This window comes from Helianthus annuus, chromosome 11 (genome assembly GCF_002127325.2).
Source record: "Helianthus annuus cultivar XRQ/B chromosome 11, HanXRQr2.0-SUNRISE, whole genome shotgun sequence".
NCBI classification, from domain to species: domain Eukaryota; kingdom Viridiplantae; phylum Streptophyta; class Magnoliopsida; order Asterales; family Asteraceae; genus Helianthus; species Helianthus annuus.
Window position 1 is genome coordinate 41,671,083 of NC_035443.2, and position 23,429 is coordinate 41,694,511.

Here is a 23,429-nt window from a genome sequence, read left to right on the forward strand (position 1 = left end):
GTTGTCTACATCTTACCCTCCCCAGACCCTAAGTTCGTTTATGTTTATAAATGTTATGACCCCAAGATCTATATGAATGCAGTTTCAAAAGACTTAGTTTTACTTTGCATTAGCATTGTTCCATATTAATCACAGTTTCATATAAGTTATGTAGATATCATATGGTGTTTCTTTGATTGTATTCAGGGTACTCACACTGGAATTTTCCAGCTATTATCAGAAATCTGCAGTTTTTTATTCAAATCTCTAAGACTCACTTGTAAATTGGCAACACTTGGAGGTAAGTGTCATTATTTATTTTGACTCATTTATTTTTGCATACTTCTTACTGAGCCTGGTTGATCCAGTTTTTTTACATACAGTCCCTAATAGTTAAGATCCGCGGTGTAAAAATCAAAGACTATAGCTTTATGTTGCTTGGAATCTACCAAGTGCTGCCCCTAACTGTCAAGGTTCAAAAGCTTCAACCGGCCAGTGCATTGGACACTATCGTTTTCTTGAAAACGTTTACACATGCCAATTTGGTGACGTCGGTTGCTCCTGTGACTTTTAGACAAGCTTTGACTCACATATCATTAGTTGTAGATACCATTAGTTGAATTGGATCTTAAAGACATACCAAATATGAACTATTTTATGACCTATCCATCATAGGGATTCGGTTTCTTGTTAATTGTAAACATCTGACAAGCCTTTCTCTTATGCGACATGCTGCTCCATATTTCAAAAGAACGACGGATATGAGCATGTTATTGCTTTCAGAGGGCTGCAAAGGACTAGAATCCGTTCGACTTGGAGGGTTTTCCAAAGTTAGTTATGCAGTTTTCGCTTCAATTCTCAACTCGTGTTTGAATTTGAAGAAGTTTGAGGTTAAAAACGGTGTTCGTTTACCGGATTTGGCATTCCAAGATTTCAATAAGGTTCCTAGGTCCCTTGTAGAGGTAAAGCTGGTGTCGTGCAATTCGATAACCAGTAGAGCAGTGTGTGAAGTGGCAAAATGTAATTCATTAGAGGTTCTTGATTTGAATGGCTGCATAAGTGTTGGAGATTCGGGTATGACTGTTTTAGGTAAAGGGAATGCTCCCATTTCATGCCTTTCGCTAAGAGGTTGCTGGTCGGTCAGTGATCGTGTTACAGATGCATCTGTGAAGGCTTTGGCTTTAAAGGGAACGTTACGGAGGCTTGATCTTTATTACTGCACTGTATTATCTAGTGAATCTTTGCAATTTCTGAAGAAGCCTTTTTTTCGTGGTTTACAATGGATTGGAATTGGATGGACCAGATTAGTTCATGTAGATGTTGTGTTTGCTGAAAATTTCAGAGAACGAAAATGGCCTACTGTTTGCAGTTATGGGTGTGAGGTGGGTTGTCGTGATGGATGGCAAGATCATGAGTTTTCGTACTGGTTTTTTTCTGTTAGTTGGTAAGTGTTACTGTCACGCATGTTTTTGTTAAGTCTAATAAAATGGGTTAGTTAAAACAGGTTCTGAGCAAAATGTGTTCAGGTCAAAACAGTTGTCGTAAAAGAAGTATGGATCTGGTTTGGATCCATGACGTCGACTCAGCTTTGCAGTTCTTGAAAAACAACTTTACCAAACATTAGTTTCGGTTTGAATACACCGAATTTTGACTCTGAGTGACACCAATGAACTAAATATCGATATTTATGAGTTGAAAGAAACACAACTGATATTATACCTTTGTATGCATACAACATTTTACTCACTTGCTAAACAAATTAAGGCCATCAGATCACAAAAAACAAAAGTCAACACACACTGCAGAGGATTATTCACCTCACTCTCATCGTCAACGCACCAAGAGTCTTGTTTGCTCATGCTATATTTGACAACTATCTTTGCAGCAAAGCTTCACACTCAATAATCTTCAAAAGACAAATTATAATAATTCATTACAATTTAAACCAAGTATTTAATTTATAGTAAGACTGAAATTAAAAATCTGACCTCTATTTTTCTTCCAACCGACGCAGCACTGACTCTGCAAAACTTTGTTGCCTACACAACATTGCAAACACAGATTATAGAACTCACAAGAGATGAAACTTGATCCAATTCGGTTCTTCATATAGTAATATAACATTATATATATAGGCCATATAGGATTGCAACTTACTTGCTTTCCCTGTGTTTAGGGCTAGGACGAGAGTATTTCAAGTATCCATCCCAAGGAACCATCTTAAGACCCGCCCGAATAGAGATGATGCTCCTCACCCTGCAAAAAAGGGTGAAACCGAAATAAGTTTAGAAACTAGGGGCGTTTATGGTATACGACTATATGAGTTAAGATAAACGTCTTAAACAGTCAAACCTCTCTGCAAATTCAATAGCTGTTTCTCCAGGCTTCATATTTTGCGGCTCCAAATACCAAACATCGCAAACCACAGCCCATGATGTCATCAGCTGCAATAGGTGGGTCGTGAACGACTGTCTGCATAATGAAATTAATAATATTTACACAACTTAATCCAAGAAAATAATATTGAGAAATTAACATGAATTTTGGATGGAAATATCTTGCTTTCTGCTATTCCAAAACGCGTCGACAAATATTTTGTTGTACTTGATTGCAATTGGACAAACAGTAGCACCGAGTTCAAATGCACCCTAAAAGACATATTAGCAGCAAATTAATATAACCATTTAGTAAAAACATCCTTTCAACGTGCATCAACAAATGTACCTTTTTGAACATAACGGTGTAATTATTATTCACGCACGTTCCTTCGGGAAATATAAGAAGAGGATTGTTGTCGGTTCCTTCAACATGTTCCCTCAACCTGGATCGTCATTTGCCAGCTCATGTTACAATATTTATAAACTTTAAAAAATTAAATAAAAGGGCCAAAGATTTTGCACTGAACATACTTTCTTGCTACTATTTCGCGATCCTTTGCTTCTGAACGGTTAAACCATATACACCCCACACTTTCCAAAATAGTACTTTGCAGAAGTCCTACATGAGGAAGAAAAAACCATTAAGATGGTTATTATTCCATGTAACCATTCAGTATTTTAGAGTAAATTGCGGTTTTCGTCCCCGTGGTTTGCTTCAATTAACACGTTTCGTCCACCATTAATACCTCCTGTCCCTGATGTTTGATCTTTTCACACTTTACGTCCCTAGACCTAACACTGTTAACTTTTCTCTTAGTTTCTTGTGCAAAATTACTAAGATACCCTTAACTCCATAATCTTCTTCAACCCACCACCACCAACCCGCCAGGGGGTAGTGGTGGGTGGTCTGAGACATGTTGAAGAAGAAGATGGAGTCAAGGGTATATTAGTGATTTCACACAAAAAAAACTAATAGAAAAGTTAATGGTGTTAAGGTCAAGGGGTGGAAAGTGTGAAAAGATCAAACGTCAGGGACGAGAGGTGTCAAGGGTGGACGAAACGTGTTAATTGGAGCAAACCACAGGAACGAAAACTGCAATTTACTCAGCATTTTATTATAAGTTCCAAAACTGAATATGTGCACTCACCAACCCATCCAGGGTGTTTCTGCATGATAACTGCGAATGCAGTCATCTGTTCTAAAACAATAAAATCAATCATAGACGTATGATTGGCCACAAACACCTGTTCAACAATCGGTCAAATATTTAGATAAAACAATCAAATGTGAGTATTATAATAAAATAATTCATACGTTACCTGTTTAGGCCTTGCGCATGGTCGCGGGCCATGATACTTGACGACCCCTGTCCATGATGCAACAAAGAAGCTGCAAATTAACTCCACCAGAGCGCGCTGCCACCCGTAGAAAGGTATAAGAGATTAACCACAAGAGTACATGCATCTTTTACCGGTAAGTTAGCAAAGATGTAAACAGATGTAAGAAATCTACGCATACCTCTAACCGTTTCCTCAACTTATCATGCCCTTTTAATAGCACGTGCACGGGAATGTAACATGATAGGAATATGATCCATCCTATAGTCAGAATAAGAACCCTACAGAACAAATAAGAGGAAAAGAACTATAATCTAGAGCTTCATCTGCCATCAACGTTCTATTATTCTTTTTCCTATTTTTGTTGGAACTTTGAAATTAATTTACATAAATCTAAGTAAAAAAGCAATCGAATAATCGGATAGCAGAAACGCATACCTCCCTGGGAAAAGAATCCCATATCTAACTACAACACCCAAACACCACAACGGGAATAAATATATATTCCAGTTCCAAGGCTCTGGAGGATTTGACTTGAAACATCGCGTGAAAGAGTCCTGCTCATGCGCAAACAAATTATGGTAGGTTTATACTTACTTTATAGCCAAGTAGTTAATGCGGTAAAATATCGGATATCGTTCAAGGACCTATATTTGAGATATCGGTTGTCGCGGTGGGATATCGGTAATTTTAATACCATGCTAAATTTATATATATAGCAATTTAACACTAACAATTCAGTATACTCTCCTACCATTAACAAATTAACCTTTTCCAACTTGCAATACACTAACAATTGTAGCAAGTAGGAACTGAGTAAGACTTAAAATACTAACATTTAACAGTAACAACTAACAATTAAGACTTAAAACACTAATAGCAACAATAAGAAGAAAGACGAATGGTAGAAATAAGAAGAAAGGTACTGATATCGGGAAAATCGGTGACATATCGCCAATATTATCGGTACCGGTATTTTGCACCGATCAGTGGTGAAGCTTGAGATTTCCGACCGAGGGGTCAAAAACGTATATACACAAAAGTTTCTATACGAAAACTACATACTCTCCACTACTGAGCGAAAAGTTCGGGGGTCGGCCGCCCCCTTCTGCCCCCACTATCCTTCGCCCATGGCACCGATATCTCGGCAGGGGACCGTATATCGGGATATTAACTACATAGCTTTATAGAATGAACATCATTTCACCACCATACAAGCTAGAACATAAATCACACGCGTAAACCACTTTTCGGTTGGTGATAACATGACACAAGCATGCTCATTGTTGAACTTTGACTCTCCTAAATTGTCATTCAAACTTATTTAACTGTTCCATCATATAAAAAATAAATATGAATATAAGATATTCTAAGATTGCTAATTCTTCATTACTGGTGACAAATGCATTCAACTTAAATAAAAATACACACAATTTATCAACTAGCAAAAGAGGAATAAGCAATTGATAAGAAAGAGGAAGAAGAATTACATCAACAATGGCACCAGCTGCCTCGGTTAAGGTGGGCGATATGTCGAGCAAATCTCGCCTGCAGCATGATATATATTGAGTGAATAATTGCAAATCTCAAAGATAGATAGATTAAGAATAGATTAAGAGGATAACGGAGAATTACAAACGAAGCTTGGTGTGAGGTTGTTGAATGGAATCAGGAGGAAGGTAATCTTCGATGTTGGGGCGATCTAGGTCTAATTCGGACCTGGATGTCGTTAGCTTGCTCATCTTGCTACCACCTTCGTGTGATGGAAGAAAGGGGATTCTTTTTTTTATTGACCGTACATTTTAAAGGATGGGTTTGTAACTCGATTTTAGGTGGGTTTTGCACTCGAAACATTTCGGACGGGTTTTGAACCCGAAACATAATGAGACTACTTACCTTTGGTCTAAGAAACTAAGCTCTCTTATGGGTCTTTATGTACACCAACCCACAAGTGATACAGGCTGTATTGGTGGACGAAAAAAAGTGATATGGGTCGTATTAAAATGAGGAAAAAAGTGATACGGGTTGTATTGGTGGAGGAAAAAAAGTGATACGGGTCGTATTAAAATAAGGAAATAAGTGATACGGGCTGTATTGGTGGGGGAATCACTATTACATCAAACATTTCTTTTGTCTTGCGAAAAAAGTAATACGTATTTGTGGGCGAAAAAAGAGGAACTGTATTGATGGGCGAAAAAAAAATTGATACATGCCGCATAACTATGGTTCGTCTCGCTATATGGCCCGTATCACTTCAGGTGTACCAATTATGTATTGATATCAGGCACCCTTATTTATTTCTGGTCTAAGTAAGTCTGACTAAGGGGCTGTTTGTTTACCTCTTAGTAAGGCTCTTAATGGTTTAGACCTCTTACTGGTTCAGCATTTAATGGTTCAGACTATTTGTTTCACGAGCAGATGTCTGAATGGTTCAGACATTTGCCTCTGAATGGTTAAGATTTATACAAAGTCTGAATGGTTAAGACTTATAATCTGAATTGGTCAGACATTTGTCTTTGAACGATTAAGCATTATACAGGCTCTTAATGGTTCAGACCTCTTACTGGTTCAGCACTTAACCATTCAGATATTGCCCAAGAGCCCCTGACCGGCCCCGGTTAGATGTGACCCTTATCATACTGAAGCCGGTTCAACTTTTATTATCAAATGAATTCCATGTATTTCTATAAACAAACAGCATAAAAACTGTATCTTAAACAACACCAAAACTTCCCAAAATTTGTTCATTCAACAGCTAAATCTTTCCACGTATACACATTATCAAAAAAAAAAAAAAAAAAAAAAAAAAAAAAAAAAAACGCGAATGAAAATAAAAAAAATTAGAAAAAAAAAAAACAAGAAAAGCAGTTCAAACGACGGTTCGTATAATCAAGAAGAATGTGAGCTGTCCCTACCGTTCTTGACAACTTAACCTCAATCATATCTTGACAACAGATTTTCTTGAACTCGTTGACTTTTTATCACCAGTCAAGAACCTTGGAATGCTTAGCAAACTATTGACCCGAGTCACCCCTTCAAGCGCTGACCATTCTTCATCTTCAGGGTTCGATATGCACTCAGCTAAACTCCTTTTAGATGCCCCAACACCCTTTTCAGGTAACTTACCGTCTTCTGGCTCGACACACGGCACAATCTCACTCGATTCCGTAACGGTGCCTGAATGCGTAAGAACAGGTACTGGTTCTGTTCCGTCTGGTGGAACAATACTAGTATCGGGTTCTTTTGTTTCTTCTTTGGGTGAAGTGGGTGTGGGTTTTGAGTCAAGAAATAAGCAAACGGCGGCGCAATCGTCGTTTTTTGATGTTGGGTATTTGAGCCGCCAGGCGCGTGTAGCGCAGTCGACAAGAGCTCGGGCTGCAGTTGCCCGGCTAGGGGCTGCAGCCACAATGTCGACAGCTTCTTTATTTGAAAGGACATCCCATACCTGTTGCGAAATAACAAAAATTTTGAAAAATTGCTTATTGGGTCTTGAAAAAAAGTAAATGTGGGTCAGTCTGATCTGTTTTGATCAAAGTTGTAGGGATGAGCATTTCGTACCTGGTACCGGTACCGAATTACCCGTACCGATTTTTTTTCAGTAGCGAATTGGTACCCACTTTTTGGCTTTTTCGGTACCGGTACTTTCGGTTCGTTACCGGTTTAGTACGTTACCGATATTTAATTTTACCGAAGTTTATCTTCAAATACCGATTTTTTTCAGTAGCTAATTGGTACCCACTTTTTGGCGTTCACTACCGGTATTTTCGGTTGAGAGCCGGTTCAGTACCGTACCGATATTTAATTTTACCGAATTTTATCTTCAAATACCGGTACCGTACCGAACATTTTCGGTACCGGTACCCATATTTGACGATTCTCAGTACCGGTACCGAGCTCATCCATACATAGTTGTCAATAGCAAATAGTGTACGATAGCGACAAGCTACCTATACGCTACGTAGCGATAGCGATTACATAGCGTGCGTTATTTTATGTTTAGTGATACACTAGAAGAAATTTTTAAAAATATTTTATATGTATATTTTATCAAAATTCGATGTTCTTACATGTATATTTCATCTAGATGCGCTATTTATTTTAAAACAAAAAAAAAAACTAAAATCCCGCAATGCAGTCGCTAACCATCAGATTGCGAGATAAGGTCGCACCGCTTACGAAGCGTGCGATAGCGACCGCTATCATCGCTAATGACAACCCTGGTTTTGATCATACTAAAAAAAGGGTAAATTGCATTTTACGTCCTTTAAATTTCAGCAAAATTTCAAGCGTTGTCCTTTAACTACGAAATTCAAGCGAATGATGTCCCTTATGTTCTAATTTCTTTACTGGCTGTGGTAGAAATTTGCTGAAACTTAAAAGGATGTAAAATGCAATTTACCCTGCTAAAAAATACCCATTTTGCCACATCAAGAAATAACGGTGGGAGAAAAAAATGTTACCCCGTCAGTTGCAAGAACTACAAACTTGTCTTTATCGGTGATACGGTGGTAATAAATATCCGGTACGGAAATTAAACCAAAATCCTTTAAACAGAAGTCACCAAAAGCTCTAGCCATTGCTAAACCGGGAGAATCACTATTGGGTAACCACACGCGCGCGACCTCTGGCTCGTCTTGTAACGCAAAAACCCGTCCTTTAAACTTTTGAATCCTAGCCGCTTCTCCTGAAAAAAAAAGTATCATTTAACATCAAAGAAACCCGAGATTTATTAATCAAGTAATTAGAAAGACGAAGACGATTACTTGGGAGATTGGGTTTTAAATCAACGGTTAATTGGACCGCGGTTAAACCGTTGTTTTCGTCTTTGGTTGCCAGTACTGCTCTTGAGTCTCCGAGATTACCAAGTATGAGATCTTGAGACTGAAACAATAAGTGGCTTGTTGATATACAGTTTATTTGAATGATACATAACAAAATTGATTAATTAGTCAAATCTTTCATGAAACGGTAGAAACAAAAGTATTTCGACCTTTGACCTAGCTGCCCGGGCCCAAAATCAAGTGTTTGGGAGATTCGGTTTTAAATTTTCGGAATTTCAAGGTTTTACGACTTTTTTTTCCTATTTTGTTTCAAATGTAAATCGCGTGAAATCAAGGATTTTCTTAAATCACAATTTACCTTAGGTGGAGATTTTCAAGATTTTAGGTAGAGATGGGAATATGAGTGGGTAAAACGAGTTGAGTAACGGATCAAACAGGTATTTTTGTAGAACAAGCTGGGTTAGGTTCACCTTTTTTACACCTTTTGACCAAAATGTACAATTTGGGTAAGAACAGTTTCCGTCATGTAGATACAAATTAGAGTAAGGTACACGGATGGTCCCTGTGGTTAACCAAAATTTAGGATTTGGTCTCTAGTTTTTCAAAAGTACATGGATGGTCCATGTGGTATGCATTTTGTAACACAGTTAGTCCTCAACTAACAAATCTAAAGGTTTCAGCAGGTCCAAGTTATGGACTAAATGCGTTACAAACTGCAAACCACAGGGACTATCCATGTACTGTTGGCAGAAGTTGGGGACTAAATGCATTACAAAGTGCAAACCACAAGGACCATTCGTGTAGTTTTGGAAAACTAGGGACAAAATCCAAAATTTTGCTCAACCACAAGGACCCTCCGTGTACTTTACTCTAAAAATTATATAGGAGGTTTTGCATTGAAATTACACAATTTTGCTTTTTTTTTTAAGCCCTTCACAATTTTGTTCAAAATGAACAAGTAAGAGAACTTTAATATTCGGAAAGAAAGTGGAGGGACTTTTGTGATAAAAATGATAAAGCGTGTTGGTTTTTTATGGTATTTTCCCTTTTGTAAACTATAAAGTTTCAAGAAATGCACCTGTTTGACCAAGGTAACCGCAGTTGACCCGCTGCAGAAACAGTCAATGGCTGGATGTGTCTTCAATTCCATGTCCAATAATCTGAAAGCTTTTAATATCGACTTTTTAAGCGGAATATATTTCTCGGGAACTTGTTGTTTCTCGGATTCTTCACACAAATCGTCATCTTCATCTTCTTCCTCATGTGTGTTTCCGTTAACATTGCCGTTTTCAACATCGGAACCAGTTTTCCAATGAGTAGATAATAGAACTGGAAGATAGTCCCTAACTTTTCTCGCAACCATATGCCCGTACGGACCGTGCCCGTCAAATACCCCGCAAAATACGGCTTCGTTTGTTGAACTGAATTTCTGATTCATAAATATTACAAAAAATAAAGATCAAGATTTTCACAAATACCATATAGTGTGTCCAAGTAAAAGTAAGCAAAAATACTAAAATTACTAATAGACTATGATAACAAACCCTAATTCTGACCAATTTTATCAAGTAAACCTTTCATAATTTCTTCATCCTAATGGTTGCATTTACATATTATCCTCCTACACGTCCTAAGTTTGACCAAATTTGACCCAGATGTGCATGAGCTAAGTAGTTAATGCGTTAAAAAATCGGATATCGGTTAACGAGCGATATTTGAGATATCAGTAATCACGGTGGGATATCGGTAATTTTAATATCATGTTGATTTTGTATATATAGCAATTTAACACTGATAATTCAGCATACTCTCCTACCATTAACAAATTAACCTTTTACATCTTGCAAAACACGAACAATTGTAGCAAGTAGAAACTAGTTAAGACTTAAAACACTAACAATTAACAATTAAGACTTAAAACGCTAATAGCAGCAATAAGAAGAAATACGAATGGTAGAACTAAGAAGAAAGATAATGATATCAGAGAAATACGAATGGTAGAACTAAGAAGAAAGATAATGATATCAGGAAAATCGGTGATATATCGGCCAATATCGTCGATAATATCGGTACCGGTATTTTGCACCAATATCTCACCAGGGGACCGATAACCGGTGGCGGATCTAAGAACTTTTTTCACTGGGTTCCTTTTGGTAGATTCTCACTAATTCTCACTATTTTTTTTTCCAAATCATACGAGGTTCTCACTAATTTTTCCCATTTTTTCTAGACCGAATGGGTTCCTAGGAACCCACAAAAGGGGCCTAGATGCCGATAACCGATATATTGATATCAACTACATAGTGCATGAGGCACCGCCGCAAGGCCCTGACACCTTTCCCAAATCACATAACCCGAATTTTGATTATCAAACTATATCAAATAACCCTCCTAAAAATTTAAATGCCAAACACCCCCTAATTGTGTTAGTCCTCATATAGGTAGCAGCAACTACACCTCTAAAATAATGTTTGGTAACATTAATTACCACAAAACATCCCCAATTTTAAACTCCCTCTAACCTAATAACCAAATCCTTTTCAAATTCACAAACTTCAACCCAATTTACACATACAAATTGTGTATTCATGTGTATAAATGTATAATAATAACAACATATTCAATAACAAACAAACCTCCCAAACAATCATGGCATCTTGATTAGTCCCCTTCTTCCCCTGCTGTGTATACAAACTAGCAATACTACTTGACCCATTTCCAAAAACCCGACCCGGAATCTGATGGAGCGCCCGTTCCTCCGGGGTCGGACCCTTACCAAACTTGAACTTTGCATCACCGGACTTCCGATTAACACTCTTGGAGGTGGAATAACAAGCACCCATTTGGTAAAAAGTGAAAAGATCAAATCTTTTTGGTGAAAAGAGTGTAAAGATCAAAACTTTTCGGTTGAAAATAGTGTTTGGGCAAAAGGGGTTGTGTGTAACATCAAGAAAAGGCGGTTTGAAAGAAGAGAAAGATGGTTGTATTGTATGGATCTACAGCAACAGCAAGACTCCAAAAAGACAACTTTTACAACCTTGAATACAGATGAACAACCAGCAACAAAGGGACCGTGTGTGTGTGATTATTATAAAAATAAAAGGGTGTGTTTGAGTAGGTGGATAGAATCCAATCAGCCTGCAATAGGAGTTATTTCAAAGATTTAATTCACAACGCATATATAGATGTGTTTTTAATTTCATTAATTGTAACGTACTTATATTTTAAATTATTATTATATTATCATGTTGTATCACTTTGAGATTGTAAACATAGGTCTTTTCGGATCTAATTTTCATAAAGTTGATGATGTGAGGGATGTTTATTGTACATCCGGATGTGGATAAAAAGATATTTGATTAGAAGAGAAAAATGGTTCTTCGTAGCTTCTTGCTGCGTTTTGATTTGTTAATAAAGCGTTTCTGTTGCCATTAAAAAAAAAGAAGAGAAATGAAAGTTGAAGATTACAGGGATTTCTTATTTTCCTCCGGCGACTGAATTACGTTCGGTCTAGAGTTTCCATTAATATTGCAGACCATTGGTAAAGTTGGATCTTTTCATAAAGTTGATAATGTGATGTATATTTATCGTCTATGTGGATAAGAAGACTAAGATATTTGATTGGAAAAGACGGGTTTAGTATTAGAAATACGAAATAAAAGTTAAAGATTACAGACATTTCTTGTTTTCCTTTGGTCAATAGTTGAAACCTTTAATGCATACCTTGTTGTAAAATACATGAGTGACAAGGGAGTTTATCGATCGGGATGGTGAATGAAAGCTCAATACAGAAGCATTCTTTCCTTCTTTTGATCAAGATTGTTAGACTGAGCAAATGCTTGCACAACGTTAGTCACTATTATCAACTATTGGCTTAGGCCAAACGACTCGACCACCATGGAAACAATTTAATAGTTTGGGACTTTCGTTCTTTACGATTCATACCATGAAGAACCCTTAACATAATTGGAAAGTTTATGCAATATAATGGAATAAAACGTGAATGTTATATGGAATAACATGTGAATGTTATATGGAATAAAATTTGAAATTTATTTGGAATAAAATTTGAAATTTATATAGCGTAAACATAATTATTTAAAAGGTTATGGATTTTTCCCTATGTCACTAAATTATTTAAAAGTTTATGTATTTTTCGGATATTAAAACTGATGCATGTATAATAAGAGAATATTCTTATGGAGTGAACTTACCATTTTCTTCTTATTTTATAAAATATTAAGAATTACCATTACTAATTTGTTAAAACGTAAAAACCAGCTTTATTTAAGATAGAAAAGATACGATGTCACTTAAATGATGAATAAAAATATAAAATATAGTTTTCTTATTGTTGTGACATGACAACGTTCGCAAATTTGTCAATGTTGCTAATAAAATTATATTTCCACAAACTTTATATATGATATTCGTCCTTATAATATAGATCTGCCACTTGTGCTAATAAAAAAGTATTTTCACAAATTATATATTAATCTTTAATTGACTATTATATAACTAGCCATACATAATAATAAAGTTGTTGGGTCTTTGAAGAAAATATTTATATGGGGTCAACAATTCATCAACAGAAAAATGTTAATCAATGTAAGTTATAGTTCAAAAGGAATGGTCAATTTAACGGTCGATTTTCGCATCCATACTGATCCAATGCATCGATGATCAAACATTCAAACCTATCGATTGCTGTCTTTTTGACTTTTCCCTTTTCCAATAAAGTCCACTTTTTTCATTTATCATAAAAATTTACTTGTGATGATTTAAAATTATAAAGAACTTTTTTTTAACGGCAAATTTGGATCACTGACGGACCACTGGAGTATCATCATACCACCAGTAGAACCACCCGATCATATCCATCTCTACTAGGCAATAATGCCTATACACCAATTCAGGAGGAAACCCCAATAAATATGGGAAAAACCCCCTTTGTGGGAATCGAACCCATGACCTAATAGTCATAAGCTTTATCCCACCACCAAGATACCACTAGGCTATAATGCCATGGGTTTATACCAGTAGAAAAAGCGCAATCAATCATCAAAGCATGGAATGTACAAAACAAGTTGTTGCTAAAACTGTTGGTACAAAATCTGGTGCAAAAGTAGCAGTTCCAGAAAAACAAATGGCTCAATTTTTCAGAAAGAGAAAGTTGGTGTTGCAGGATGATCCAGAAGAATCTCTTAAGACATGCTCCAACATTGACTGCCATAGTCACAGAAGATCCAATATCAACAACATTTATTGAATGCTTAATAGAAAAACCAGTAGTTTCTGAAACAGTTGAGGATCCTCTTCCATCTCCAAGGTTTATCTTGTTCCTAAAACAACCACCACTACTAAAAACTGATAACAAGTTAAATTACATGGAGTATAATTAAAAAAATACTTATAAGACAACCAAAATAAAGAAGCTATAACGTTTAAATAGTTTAAGACTGATGTCGTGCATTTGTACTTTTAAGTGAAGCGTTACAATAAGTGTTCATAAAACTTAGTAAGAACATGCCCGCTTAAAGAAAAACAAAAGTTACATAATGCAAAATTCTACGTATAAAACCGTAAACAAAACCATCGATACGACGAGTAAAAGCTAAAACAACCGATAAAAAAATCATGACTATAAAACCAAACCGATAACCAGTTTAAATAGTTAAATCTTTTCAACCCAAACAAAAAAAAAACATGTGTTAATGGATTTAAACACCCCCAACTATGGCCATTTGGCCGATGGCACTCTCAACTTTCACTTTGGCTCAGACCACTCCCAACTTAACACATCGATTGTCATGGCACCCCCTCCTTAAATATTCACTAACCAGGTTACTAAAATTAGCCTATGTGGCAATTTAATCTGATGTGGCATTCATACGTGTCATACATGAGCTGATGTGGATAATCCCTCATTTGTTGAAGTTTATAATCCCCAAAACACAGTATCACTTCACTCAAACCAAGACAAGAACATATCAGAAGCTCTCAAGTTCATCAATGGCGATCAAATCCTAATCGATCAGAGGTACGTTTTCTCTCAATATATTGGTATTGTTCACTGATTGCACTGATGGAGGTTATCAATGTGATGCTATGGTATGGTGGATAATTGGATTTTAGTTTTGACCAACCTCAATACATTGGAGGTGAATCTAAGTTGATAACTATAGATGTTGATCACATTGCATACTTTTGGTTGTTAGAGTATGCAATGGATACTGGGTGTTATGAAAGTAGGGATTTTTACATGTATGGATTAAATGCTGATACTGGTGAATTCAAGATTTTTGGGAATGATAATGATGTTATGGAGATTGCATTAAAGGCTCGAACATGGTCTGAACCATTCATGGAGGTATTTATTCAACGAGAGATCATTACAGTAAAATTGGTTCTTACCTGGAAGTTCTAAATAAAGCAAATCCATCATCAACCTTTAGGTTAGAAACTGCTCCACCAGGTTTCATTAACCTAGATCCAGAGGCCACATGTGAAACATTCTTTTGACTGTTTATTTGTTTTGATGGAGTCAAAAAAGGTTTTTAGCAGGATGCAGGAAGGTATTGTGCTTAGATGGGTGTTTTCTTTAAACATTCCTTGGAGGGATGTTGTTAACAACCGTGGGAAGGGATGGTAATGACTAAATGTTTCCTTTGGCATGGGCAGTAGTTGAATGGGAAAATAATGAGAGTTGGGAATGGTTTATGGATGAGCTTAGGCAGTGTTTGGGAGTAACTGATGATGGTGAATCATGGACATTTATATCTGACCAGCAAAAGGTAGATCTCCCTAACCAATAATTAGCTTATTCATCACTTATCTGTGACATTGTTGTATTGGTTTTGCAGGGTCTGTTGAATGCTGTTGCAATGGTATGGCCAAAGGCAGAGCATAGAAACTGTGCAAGACATATCTATGCTAACTGGCACAAGACATACAAAGATAAAGAGTTGAAGGAGCTATTTTGGAAATCAACTAGGGCCTATTGTGAAGCTGATTACTTGCAAGCCATTGAAGAGATGAGGGGCATAAACCCTGATGCAGTAGAGGCCTTACTGAAGCAAAATCCCAATTGGTTCAACAGGTGCTATTTGAACACTCACACAAAATGTGATGTTATAGTAAACAACATGGCTGAAACTTTTAATGGCTTTATCATCAATGCAAGGTCAAAACACATTATACACATGTTAGAGGACATAAGGATTCAGGTCACGAGTAGGCTGGTTACTAAAAGAACAGAAATGAGTGCTAGGGATGTTGTTATATGCCCTAAAATCCAAGAAAAGCTTGATTTTTCAAAACAGGCTGCATATAGATGTGAGGTGTATCCCTCATCATACCATGTGTTTCAAGTCAGGGATTTTGATGATGTTTCAGTTAATCTAGATAATAGAACATGCACATATAGGAAATGGGATTTGAGGGGGTATCCATGTAAACATGTTTGTGCAGTAGCTGGGTTTTTGCATAAAAATGCAGAAGAGTATGTTGATGTGTGTTACCACAAAGACACATACATGAAGGCTTATGAATTCTTAATCCCTCCAATACCTAGTGAAAGGTATTGGCCCAAGATTCACCACCCTATGGATCCACCACCAATAAGATCTCAACCTGGGAGGCCTAAGAAGAATAGAAAGAGGGATCCTTATGAGGATCCAAAGAGACCAGGGAAACTTACCAAGCATGGGGTGATAATGACTTGTGGTAATTGTGGGGGTAGAGGTCACAACAAGAGAAAATGTACTGAACAGGGAAATCAACAATCTACTGCATGTGAATTACTTGTTTTAGTGACAGTTGTCTGTGTATATTGTAGGCTTTAACTACTTTTGTTTTGTATGTTGTAGGGTCTGCTAAAAAGAGACAGAAGGGAACAAAAAAGTCAAGCCAGAAGTCAACTCAGCAATCTGCTCCAGTACCTTCACAAGGAACAACTCAGCAATCTACTCTAGTACCTTCACAAGGAACAACTCAGCAATCTACCCAGGAGGGAAGCAAAATTTCCAGCCAGAAGTCAGCTAAAAAGTCAACTGTGAAGTCAACTGGATACAAGGCGACAGTTAAAAAGTCATAGTTTGACTTTTTTGTGATAAATGGACATGTTTGACTTTTTGTGGTCTTTATGACCTTTTTGTGCTGTTGGCTGTTTGGACAACTTTAAGTTATGTAATAACTCTCTAGGATAACTTGTGGTGATGTTATAACTCTTTAGGGTAACTTTTGGTAATGTTATAACTGTTGGTTATGTAATGGTATAAGTCTTGCTTATGGTCTTTATGCATTTTGGTTGATTGGTCATTGTACTATGCAGTTTTGGTCATTACATAGTGCAGATTTGGTCATTACAGCTTGGACAACATACACAGATTTGGACATTTACAGTTTTGACCCATATGCATTATGCAGTTTGGACACTTGCAGTTTTGACCCATATGCATTGTGCAGACCCATTATGCAATGCAGATGTGCAGCTATATGTGCAGACCCATTAGAGGTATGTTTCTTGTTATATCATGACCTTTAACATTTGTTGGTCAAAATACAGTTTGGATATGTTGACTAATCCAGTAATATCAATACATGTGCAGATATATGCAATCAAGGACTAGGATTTTGCATTAAATTTCATCAAAAGTGTACAATTACAACATGAACACAATTCATACTACCTAAACATATACAACACTATGCTAATGCCAATAAACAAGGTTAACACATATTGGTTGAACATTTTGTCGACATCTTCTTTCCATAAGAAGAACTTGCAGTCTGATCTCTGCAAAAGCCAACAACACCTCAGTTAATCAATCAATTCAGTTCATGAAAAATACTTGGAGTTAAGGTGTTTATATCCATTAACCCAAAAACATCCCAAATTTAATATTCACATGTCTCCATGAACAAACCATACCATCCAAGTGAGAAACACAGCTTCAATCAGATGAGATGAATCTCTCAATTTTGGCGCGAGCCTCCATTCTCTCATCTACACTCACATCAAGAACCCTCAATCGCACCATTCCCCACAGACCCATTTCATCTTCTTCACTTTCCTACACACCCACTTCACCAAACCCTAAAACCCCATTATTCCTCCGCCCCCCAATCTTCACAGCCACCCTAACAGACCTCAAGAAGTTTCAAACTTGGGCCCAAACCCTAGCCTCCTCAGTGGGTTCATCCTTCACAGAATCAGACAACGGCCCATGTTCCGAAATCTTGCACAGAGAACTCAACTGGCTCATCCAAGATTCTGTACAAACCCCTGATATATTATCACTTAACAGTGACTCTAAAACTGATGCAGTTGTGAAACTAAGAGCTGAATTGGGTGATCTTTACTTGTTGTGGAAACAGAGGATTGAAGAAAGGAGACCTTTTCAGTATGTTGTGGGGTGTGAGCATTGGAGAGATTTGGTGTTGAGTGTGGAAGAAGGGGTGTTGATTCCAAGGCCTGAGACTGAGTTGATGGTTGATTTGGTTGAGGGTGTGGTGAAGGAGAGGGTGGGGTTGAAAAGGGGTTTGTGGGTTGATCTTGGAACTGGGAGTGGGGCTATAGGGATTGGGATTGGAAGGGTGTTAGGGGATGAAGGGAGAGTTGTTGCAGTTGATGTTAGTCCTGTTGCTGTTCAAGTTGCTTTGTTTAATGTGAGAAGGTATGGTTTGGAGGTGAGTTTGGTGGTATTCTCACTTATGGTTATTGATTGTGCATTTGATTATATACTAATTAACAAAAAGAGTAATCTTTTGGTGCTATGAGAGTAGTTCTAAAATTTTGCACGGGTATTGGACGTGACGTCTATGTTGTCAATGGCGCAAGGTGCACAGGCCTCGCCTGAAGCCTAGGCGCTTAAAAGGCGAGGACATCTTTAGGCGAGACGTGTAGTATACGCATACTATTTTTAGGGGTTTTAGACATGTTTTAGGCTGGTTTACGTCTCATTTGGCTGTTTCAGGTTGATTCCAGGCTTGTTTATTTAGGGGTAGTGTGTAATTGTTTCAAACGACTTTTGGTCGGAATTTGACCAGAACTTGGCTTGAAAATGTGCCTAAAAATGCGTCTATTCAGGCGAGGTGCAGGTGCCGCACTGCACTAGCTGGATGGGTATGGTATTAGGTGATGCCGACTCGATTACTGAAAAATACATACCCGTTCACTTGAACTATATCCGTATATATTTTAGGGCTGCAAACGAACCGAACGAACACCAACAAGACCTTGTTCGTGTTTGTTTGTTAAGAAATATATGTGTTAGCAAACCGTTCACGAACACTTATCGAACGAGATTTTATGTTCGTGTTCGTTTGTGTTTGTTTGTTAATTTTAGGCAACGAACAAAAACGAATGTTGACGAACACAAATGAGCACAAACTAATGTTCATGAACACAAATGGAAACAAACGAACACAAACAATCGTTCATGAACAGAATATATAATAATACACTGACACTTATTAGATATTTAATTTGTCGGAATTTTGAAGTATTTAAATAAATATAAAAACTAAAAATACTAATGAACTATCGAACACAAACGAACACGTTAACGAACGTTCACGAACATAAACGAACGAACACGACCTCTGTTCATGTTTGTTCATTTAACTAAACAAACGGAATTTCTTGTTCGTGTTCGTTTGTTTAATAATCGAACGAACACAAACGAACCTCCCGCCGAACGGTTCACGAACTGTTCGCCGAACGTTTGGTTCGTTTGCAGCCCTATATGTTTTCAATTTATTTTTAGTTTCTTTTGTCATTGGTAACGTAATAATCTACTAAATTACTAATTATTAGCTTTTATATTTCTAATTTCCGCGAGTAGTAAAGTTATATGAAAATAAAAATATTAAGAAATGTATTTGGAATTTCATCGGGTAATTTTAACAAACTAACAGAGTAACTGGCATACCCAGTATCAGACAAGTAATCTTCCAACGTATATGCGACAGGTATAGAGCCGGGTATGGAACACGGTTTTACAATCAATATGGTACTAGGATTACCAATACCCGTCCCATTGTCATCCCTAATTCTACCTGATCCTATTGGGTAACCGGGTATAGGGGGGTCCCCTTATTTTTCAGTAACGAGTTCTCATGGGTTAAAAGGAAAAAACCTAACAAAAAGGCTCATGATTCATATCAGGATAAAGTTTCTGTAAAGCAAGGGTCATGGTTTGAACCGTTGAGCGGGTTAGAAGGTCAAATTTCAGGGCTTGTAAGCAATCCTCCTTACATACCAAGTGGACACATTAGTGGGCTCCAAGCTGAAGTTGGTAGACACGAACCGATACTGGCATTAGACGGTGGTGAAGATGGCATGTCTGATCTTCTGCATCTTTGCAATGGTGCTGCTTCTATGCTAGAACCTGGTGGATTCTTCGCCTTTGAGGTAATGCTTTAGTTACCGGTTTAAATGTCATATTAAGTGGTGGTGGTTTTGACCCGTTTACTTATGAAATTTCATTTTGGGTTGGGTTGGGTTGTGTTTTTGGTCAAACGGGTCAGATTTGTTAAATTCAAAAGTTAGCTAAAAGCCAATGTTTTCAAGACTGGATCGGACGTCGAACCGGTCTCCTTACTGGTCCACTGGTCGGGCCGGTCAACCGGGTGGTACAGTAAATATTATAAAAGTAAATAAGGTAAAATTATTATATTTTTAATAAAAATCCGGTTTAACCCCCATAAAAATCCGGTTCAACCGCCCGGTTTTCCAGTCCAACCTGCCGGTTCGACTCAAAACGGGTCTCATAGGGTGAACCGGATCGGCCAGACCCCCGGTTCTTGGTCGACCGGCCGGTCCGGATTTGAAAACAAGTTGACTCACTTTTTTTAAAGCATACAACATCAAAAGTAGTTTTATTTTGAGATTATATTAAGTTTCAGAAAAAGAAGGTTTGAGTATAACCCAAATTAACCCGATTCGTTACGAACCGCGCCAAAAAGACCTGTGTTGACCCGTTATCGGACCTGTTCATCATGCCATCTCTAGGCCCAGCAATCATGATTGTCTTATCTGATGCTTTTAACACCAGTTATACCCCCTCTTATTTGTGATTCTTGGTTGCAGACGAACGGTGAAGATCAATGCAGGTTTCTTGTAGATCATATGGAATCCGTTCATAACAACAGCTTCTGTGATCTCAAGATCGTACCAGATTTTGCCGGAGTCCAGCGTTTTGTAACTGGGTTTAGATCATGAATTATAAAAAAGAAAAAAATATGTACTTGTAAGATGTAAACATTATTGCTGCTCGTGTTTTAGAAGATACAGAGAGTTTTCAGGTTTACATGATAACATTATTGAGTGAAGTGCCGTTTTTCATCCATTAGGTTTCGTTCGATTAGATCACATGTATAAATTTAACACATAACAAGTATAAATGTAAAAAATAACAAGGAATACAAAAAACACTTATCTGGTTCTATCGAGATCAATTGAGTGGGATGATGAATCATCGACCGATTGAAGCAGACCCTTATTCTATCGGAAGTTCGAAATCTAATGAGCCGATTGAAGCAAAATTTTGGCGAGTGGCGATTGAGAAATCAAATGATGATGGTTGATAGGGGCTTTTAATTAGGATTATGTACTTCTACATCGAATGGCGGTTTGAGACTTAGAGTATCGGTCGACGCTTCACATTTCAGTATTTGACATTTTGACTAAACTACTCAAATGGACATTGGACTATCGGACAATGGACTATTGGTATTGGACTTCAGTTCTAATTACTTAAATAAGCTCTATTTGTATCTTTAACCAAACATTATATATATAATAAAAAAAAATCAAGCCAACAAATCCTAACCGAACCGAGCAGACCTTTGCTTGTGCTAGTTTTGTTTACAAACCGAGCGCCTTTTTCAATTGAGCTGAATTGAACGAGTAAATTCCGAGTATTTTTCGAGTAAGCATCGAACGAGTATCGAGCGTCGAGCAATTTGCACAACCCTAATCTTGTGTAAATCACTGCCCAAGGGTGTTCTTGGAGCTCCACGTTTGGGTCACCTTCTAACAAATTATTAGACATGGTGGCACCGCTCTTACACCATGTCACGGGCATCATTATATATTTTTTTAATCTCAGTTACATTGTCCAATTTTTGTCCGTTAGAAGAAAATAATAATTTTCTTGGTACATGGAGAAAAACTCTTTTTCATTAATTTTTCAACATAAAATTGGTTTTGTATCCCGTTAATTACAATTAAGTTTCCTTTTCAAACATGTTTTTTTTTTTTTTTTGAAAGGTAAACTTCATTAACGAAAACGCCGACCCAAGCCGGGCCGACAAAAAACTACACACAGGCAATTACATATTCACAAAGGAAACCCATTCGTTCCAATCAATCCCTTTATACTTAGATCTAGTGGAAAACCAAAGAAAACTTAACGCCTTAATCTCACTAATTATTCCTTCAATTTTTACCGTAGCATTCGAGAATTTGAACCCATTCCTTGCACGCCAAAGACTCCAACACGCTACCATAATAATGCCGTGAACCGCTTTTCTCTTCTTATCCGAGACTTTGAGGTCAATATGAAAGGAAAGGAGGTCTTTAAGAGAGAATGCAAAGATATTAGGAATTTTGCACCAAACACTAATACCATGCCAAACCGTCGATGCCACAAAACACGCCAAAAAGACATGGTCCGCTGATTCCTCCTCCGAATTACATAAAGGGCACACTGGATCGCCGATATCTATGTTCCTTTTCAAAAGAGCCAAAGCCGTGGGCACCCTATCCATACCCAACCTCCACGCATGAATATTTAATTTCGAAGGAATCCAATTACACTATTGTAAAACAAACCCGGTATCCAACTGTAAGTCGTCCTTCAACATCTTTTTTAACGCCTTGACAGACATGTGATGCATGGTATTTGTTTGCCGGGTACGACCAACATTAATTGCTATTCATCCTGACATAATCGAAAGAGTTAATTACTGTTTTCGTCCCTGTGTTTTGTCAAAAATCACTATTTCAGTCCATTAGTTTAAAAATTGCGATTTCAGTCCCTGTGGTTTCACTTTCGTAACCATTTCAGTCCCTGTGGTTTTACTTTCGTAACCATTTCAATCCATTTATTCTGCAAGTACAGGGACTGAAATGGTTACAAGGTGGACTGAAATGGTTACGAAAGTGAAACCACATGGACTGAAATCGCAATTTTTAAATTAATGGACTGAAATAGTGATTTTTGACAAACCACAGGGACGAAAACAGTAATTAACTCTAATCGAAAATAATAAATCTCATGTAAAGTATTAATAAATCTAATATTTTTTTTTTGTCATAGGTACCAATTAACAGAAAGTTAGAGTTGATAAAGGGATCATAAAAAATTCGAATAAATTGTCATTTTAGTCCCTGAGTTTTGTCCAACTTTGTCATTTTAGTCCAAATAGTTTTTTTTTGCCTCTGGGTCCCTGACTTTTCCCTTTTGTTGCCATTTTGATCACATACACTAACTCCATCCAAAAACTCCATCTTTAACCAGGGGTATTTTGGGGATTTTCATTTTAAATGTTTTCAATTGCCATTTTGATCCAATTCCAAAAAAATAAAAAAAATTCCAAAAAATTCTAAAAAATAATAAAAATTCTAAAAAATCATAAAAATTCTAAAAAATTCTAAAAAATCCAAAAAATCCTTTTCGGCGCGAACCGTTTCGAACCCGAACCGTTTCAAGCTGAACCGTTTCGACGCGAACCGTTTCGACCCGTACCGTTTCGACCCGAACCGTTTCGAGCTGAACCGTTTCGACGCGAACCGTTTCAACCCGTACTGTTTCGACCCGAACCGTTTCGAAGCCTAACCGTTTCAAGCCGAACCGTTTCGAAGCCGAACCGTTTCAAGCCGTACCGTTTCGAAGCTGAACCGTTTCGAAGGTGAACCGTTTCGACCCGTACCGTTTCGAAGCCG

The 23,429-nt window shown here is 37.3% G+C and overlaps 4 protein-coding genes across 4 annotated transcripts; 2 read left to right on the forward strand and 2 right to left on the reverse strand.

Annotated features, from left to right (window-relative positions):
• Window positions 1–740: 740 nt before the first annotated feature.
• On the forward strand, window positions 741–1,427 carry LOC110888137 (F-box protein At-B-like). The gene has a single exon (XM_022135677.1). It carries the CDS (start codon window positions 741–743, stop codon window positions 1,425–1,427), a length of 687 nt encoding a protein of 228 aa, XP_021991369.1.
• Window positions 1,428–1,640: 213 nt separating this feature from the next.
• Window positions 1,641–5,589, reverse strand: LOC110890136 (glycerol-3-phosphate acyltransferase 9). The gene is made up of 13 exons (XM_022137704.2): window positions 5,331–5,589; window positions 5,186–5,243; window positions 4,134–4,252; window positions 3,877–3,976; window positions 3,678–3,773; window positions 3,506–3,602; window positions 2,889–2,976; window positions 2,704–2,800; window positions 2,542–2,627; window positions 2,332–2,451; window positions 2,137–2,235; window positions 1,968–2,018; window positions 1,641–1,885 (listed from the first exon to the last, which is right to left on the reverse strand). Exons 1-12 carry the CDS (start codon window positions 5,435–5,437, stop codon window positions 1,970–1,972), a joined length of 1,116 nt encoding a protein of 371 aa, XP_021993396.1. The 5' UTR covers window positions 5,438–5,589; the 3' UTR covers window positions 1,641–1,885; window positions 1,968–1,969.
• An 806-nt stretch (window positions 5,590–6,395) lies between these two features.
• LOC110890135 (probable protein phosphatase 2C 66) lies at window positions 6,396–11,621 on the reverse strand. Its single transcript, XM_022137703.2, has 5 exons — window positions 11,113–11,621; window positions 9,555–9,905; window positions 8,459–8,576; window positions 8,156–8,379; window positions 6,396–7,140 (listed from the first exon to the last, which is right to left on the reverse strand). The coding sequence occupies exons 1-5, from the start codon at window positions 11,317–11,319 to the stop codon at window positions 6,634–6,636; spliced, it is 1,407 nt and encodes a 468-aa protein (XP_021993395.1). The 5' UTR covers window positions 11,320–11,621; the 3' UTR covers window positions 6,396–6,633.
• A 5,598-nt stretch (window positions 11,622–17,219) lies between these two features.
• LOC110890132 (release factor glutamine methyltransferase) lies at window positions 17,220–20,829 on the forward strand. The gene is made up of 3 exons (XM_022137702.2): window positions 17,220–18,166; window positions 19,647–19,892; window positions 20,571–20,829. Exons 1-3 carry the CDS (start codon window positions 17,444–17,446, stop codon window positions 20,700–20,702), a joined length of 1,101 nt encoding a protein of 366 aa, XP_021993394.1. The 5' UTR covers window positions 17,220–17,443; the 3' UTR covers window positions 20,703–20,829.
• The last annotated feature ends 2,600 nt before the right edge of the window (window positions 20,830–23,429 follow it).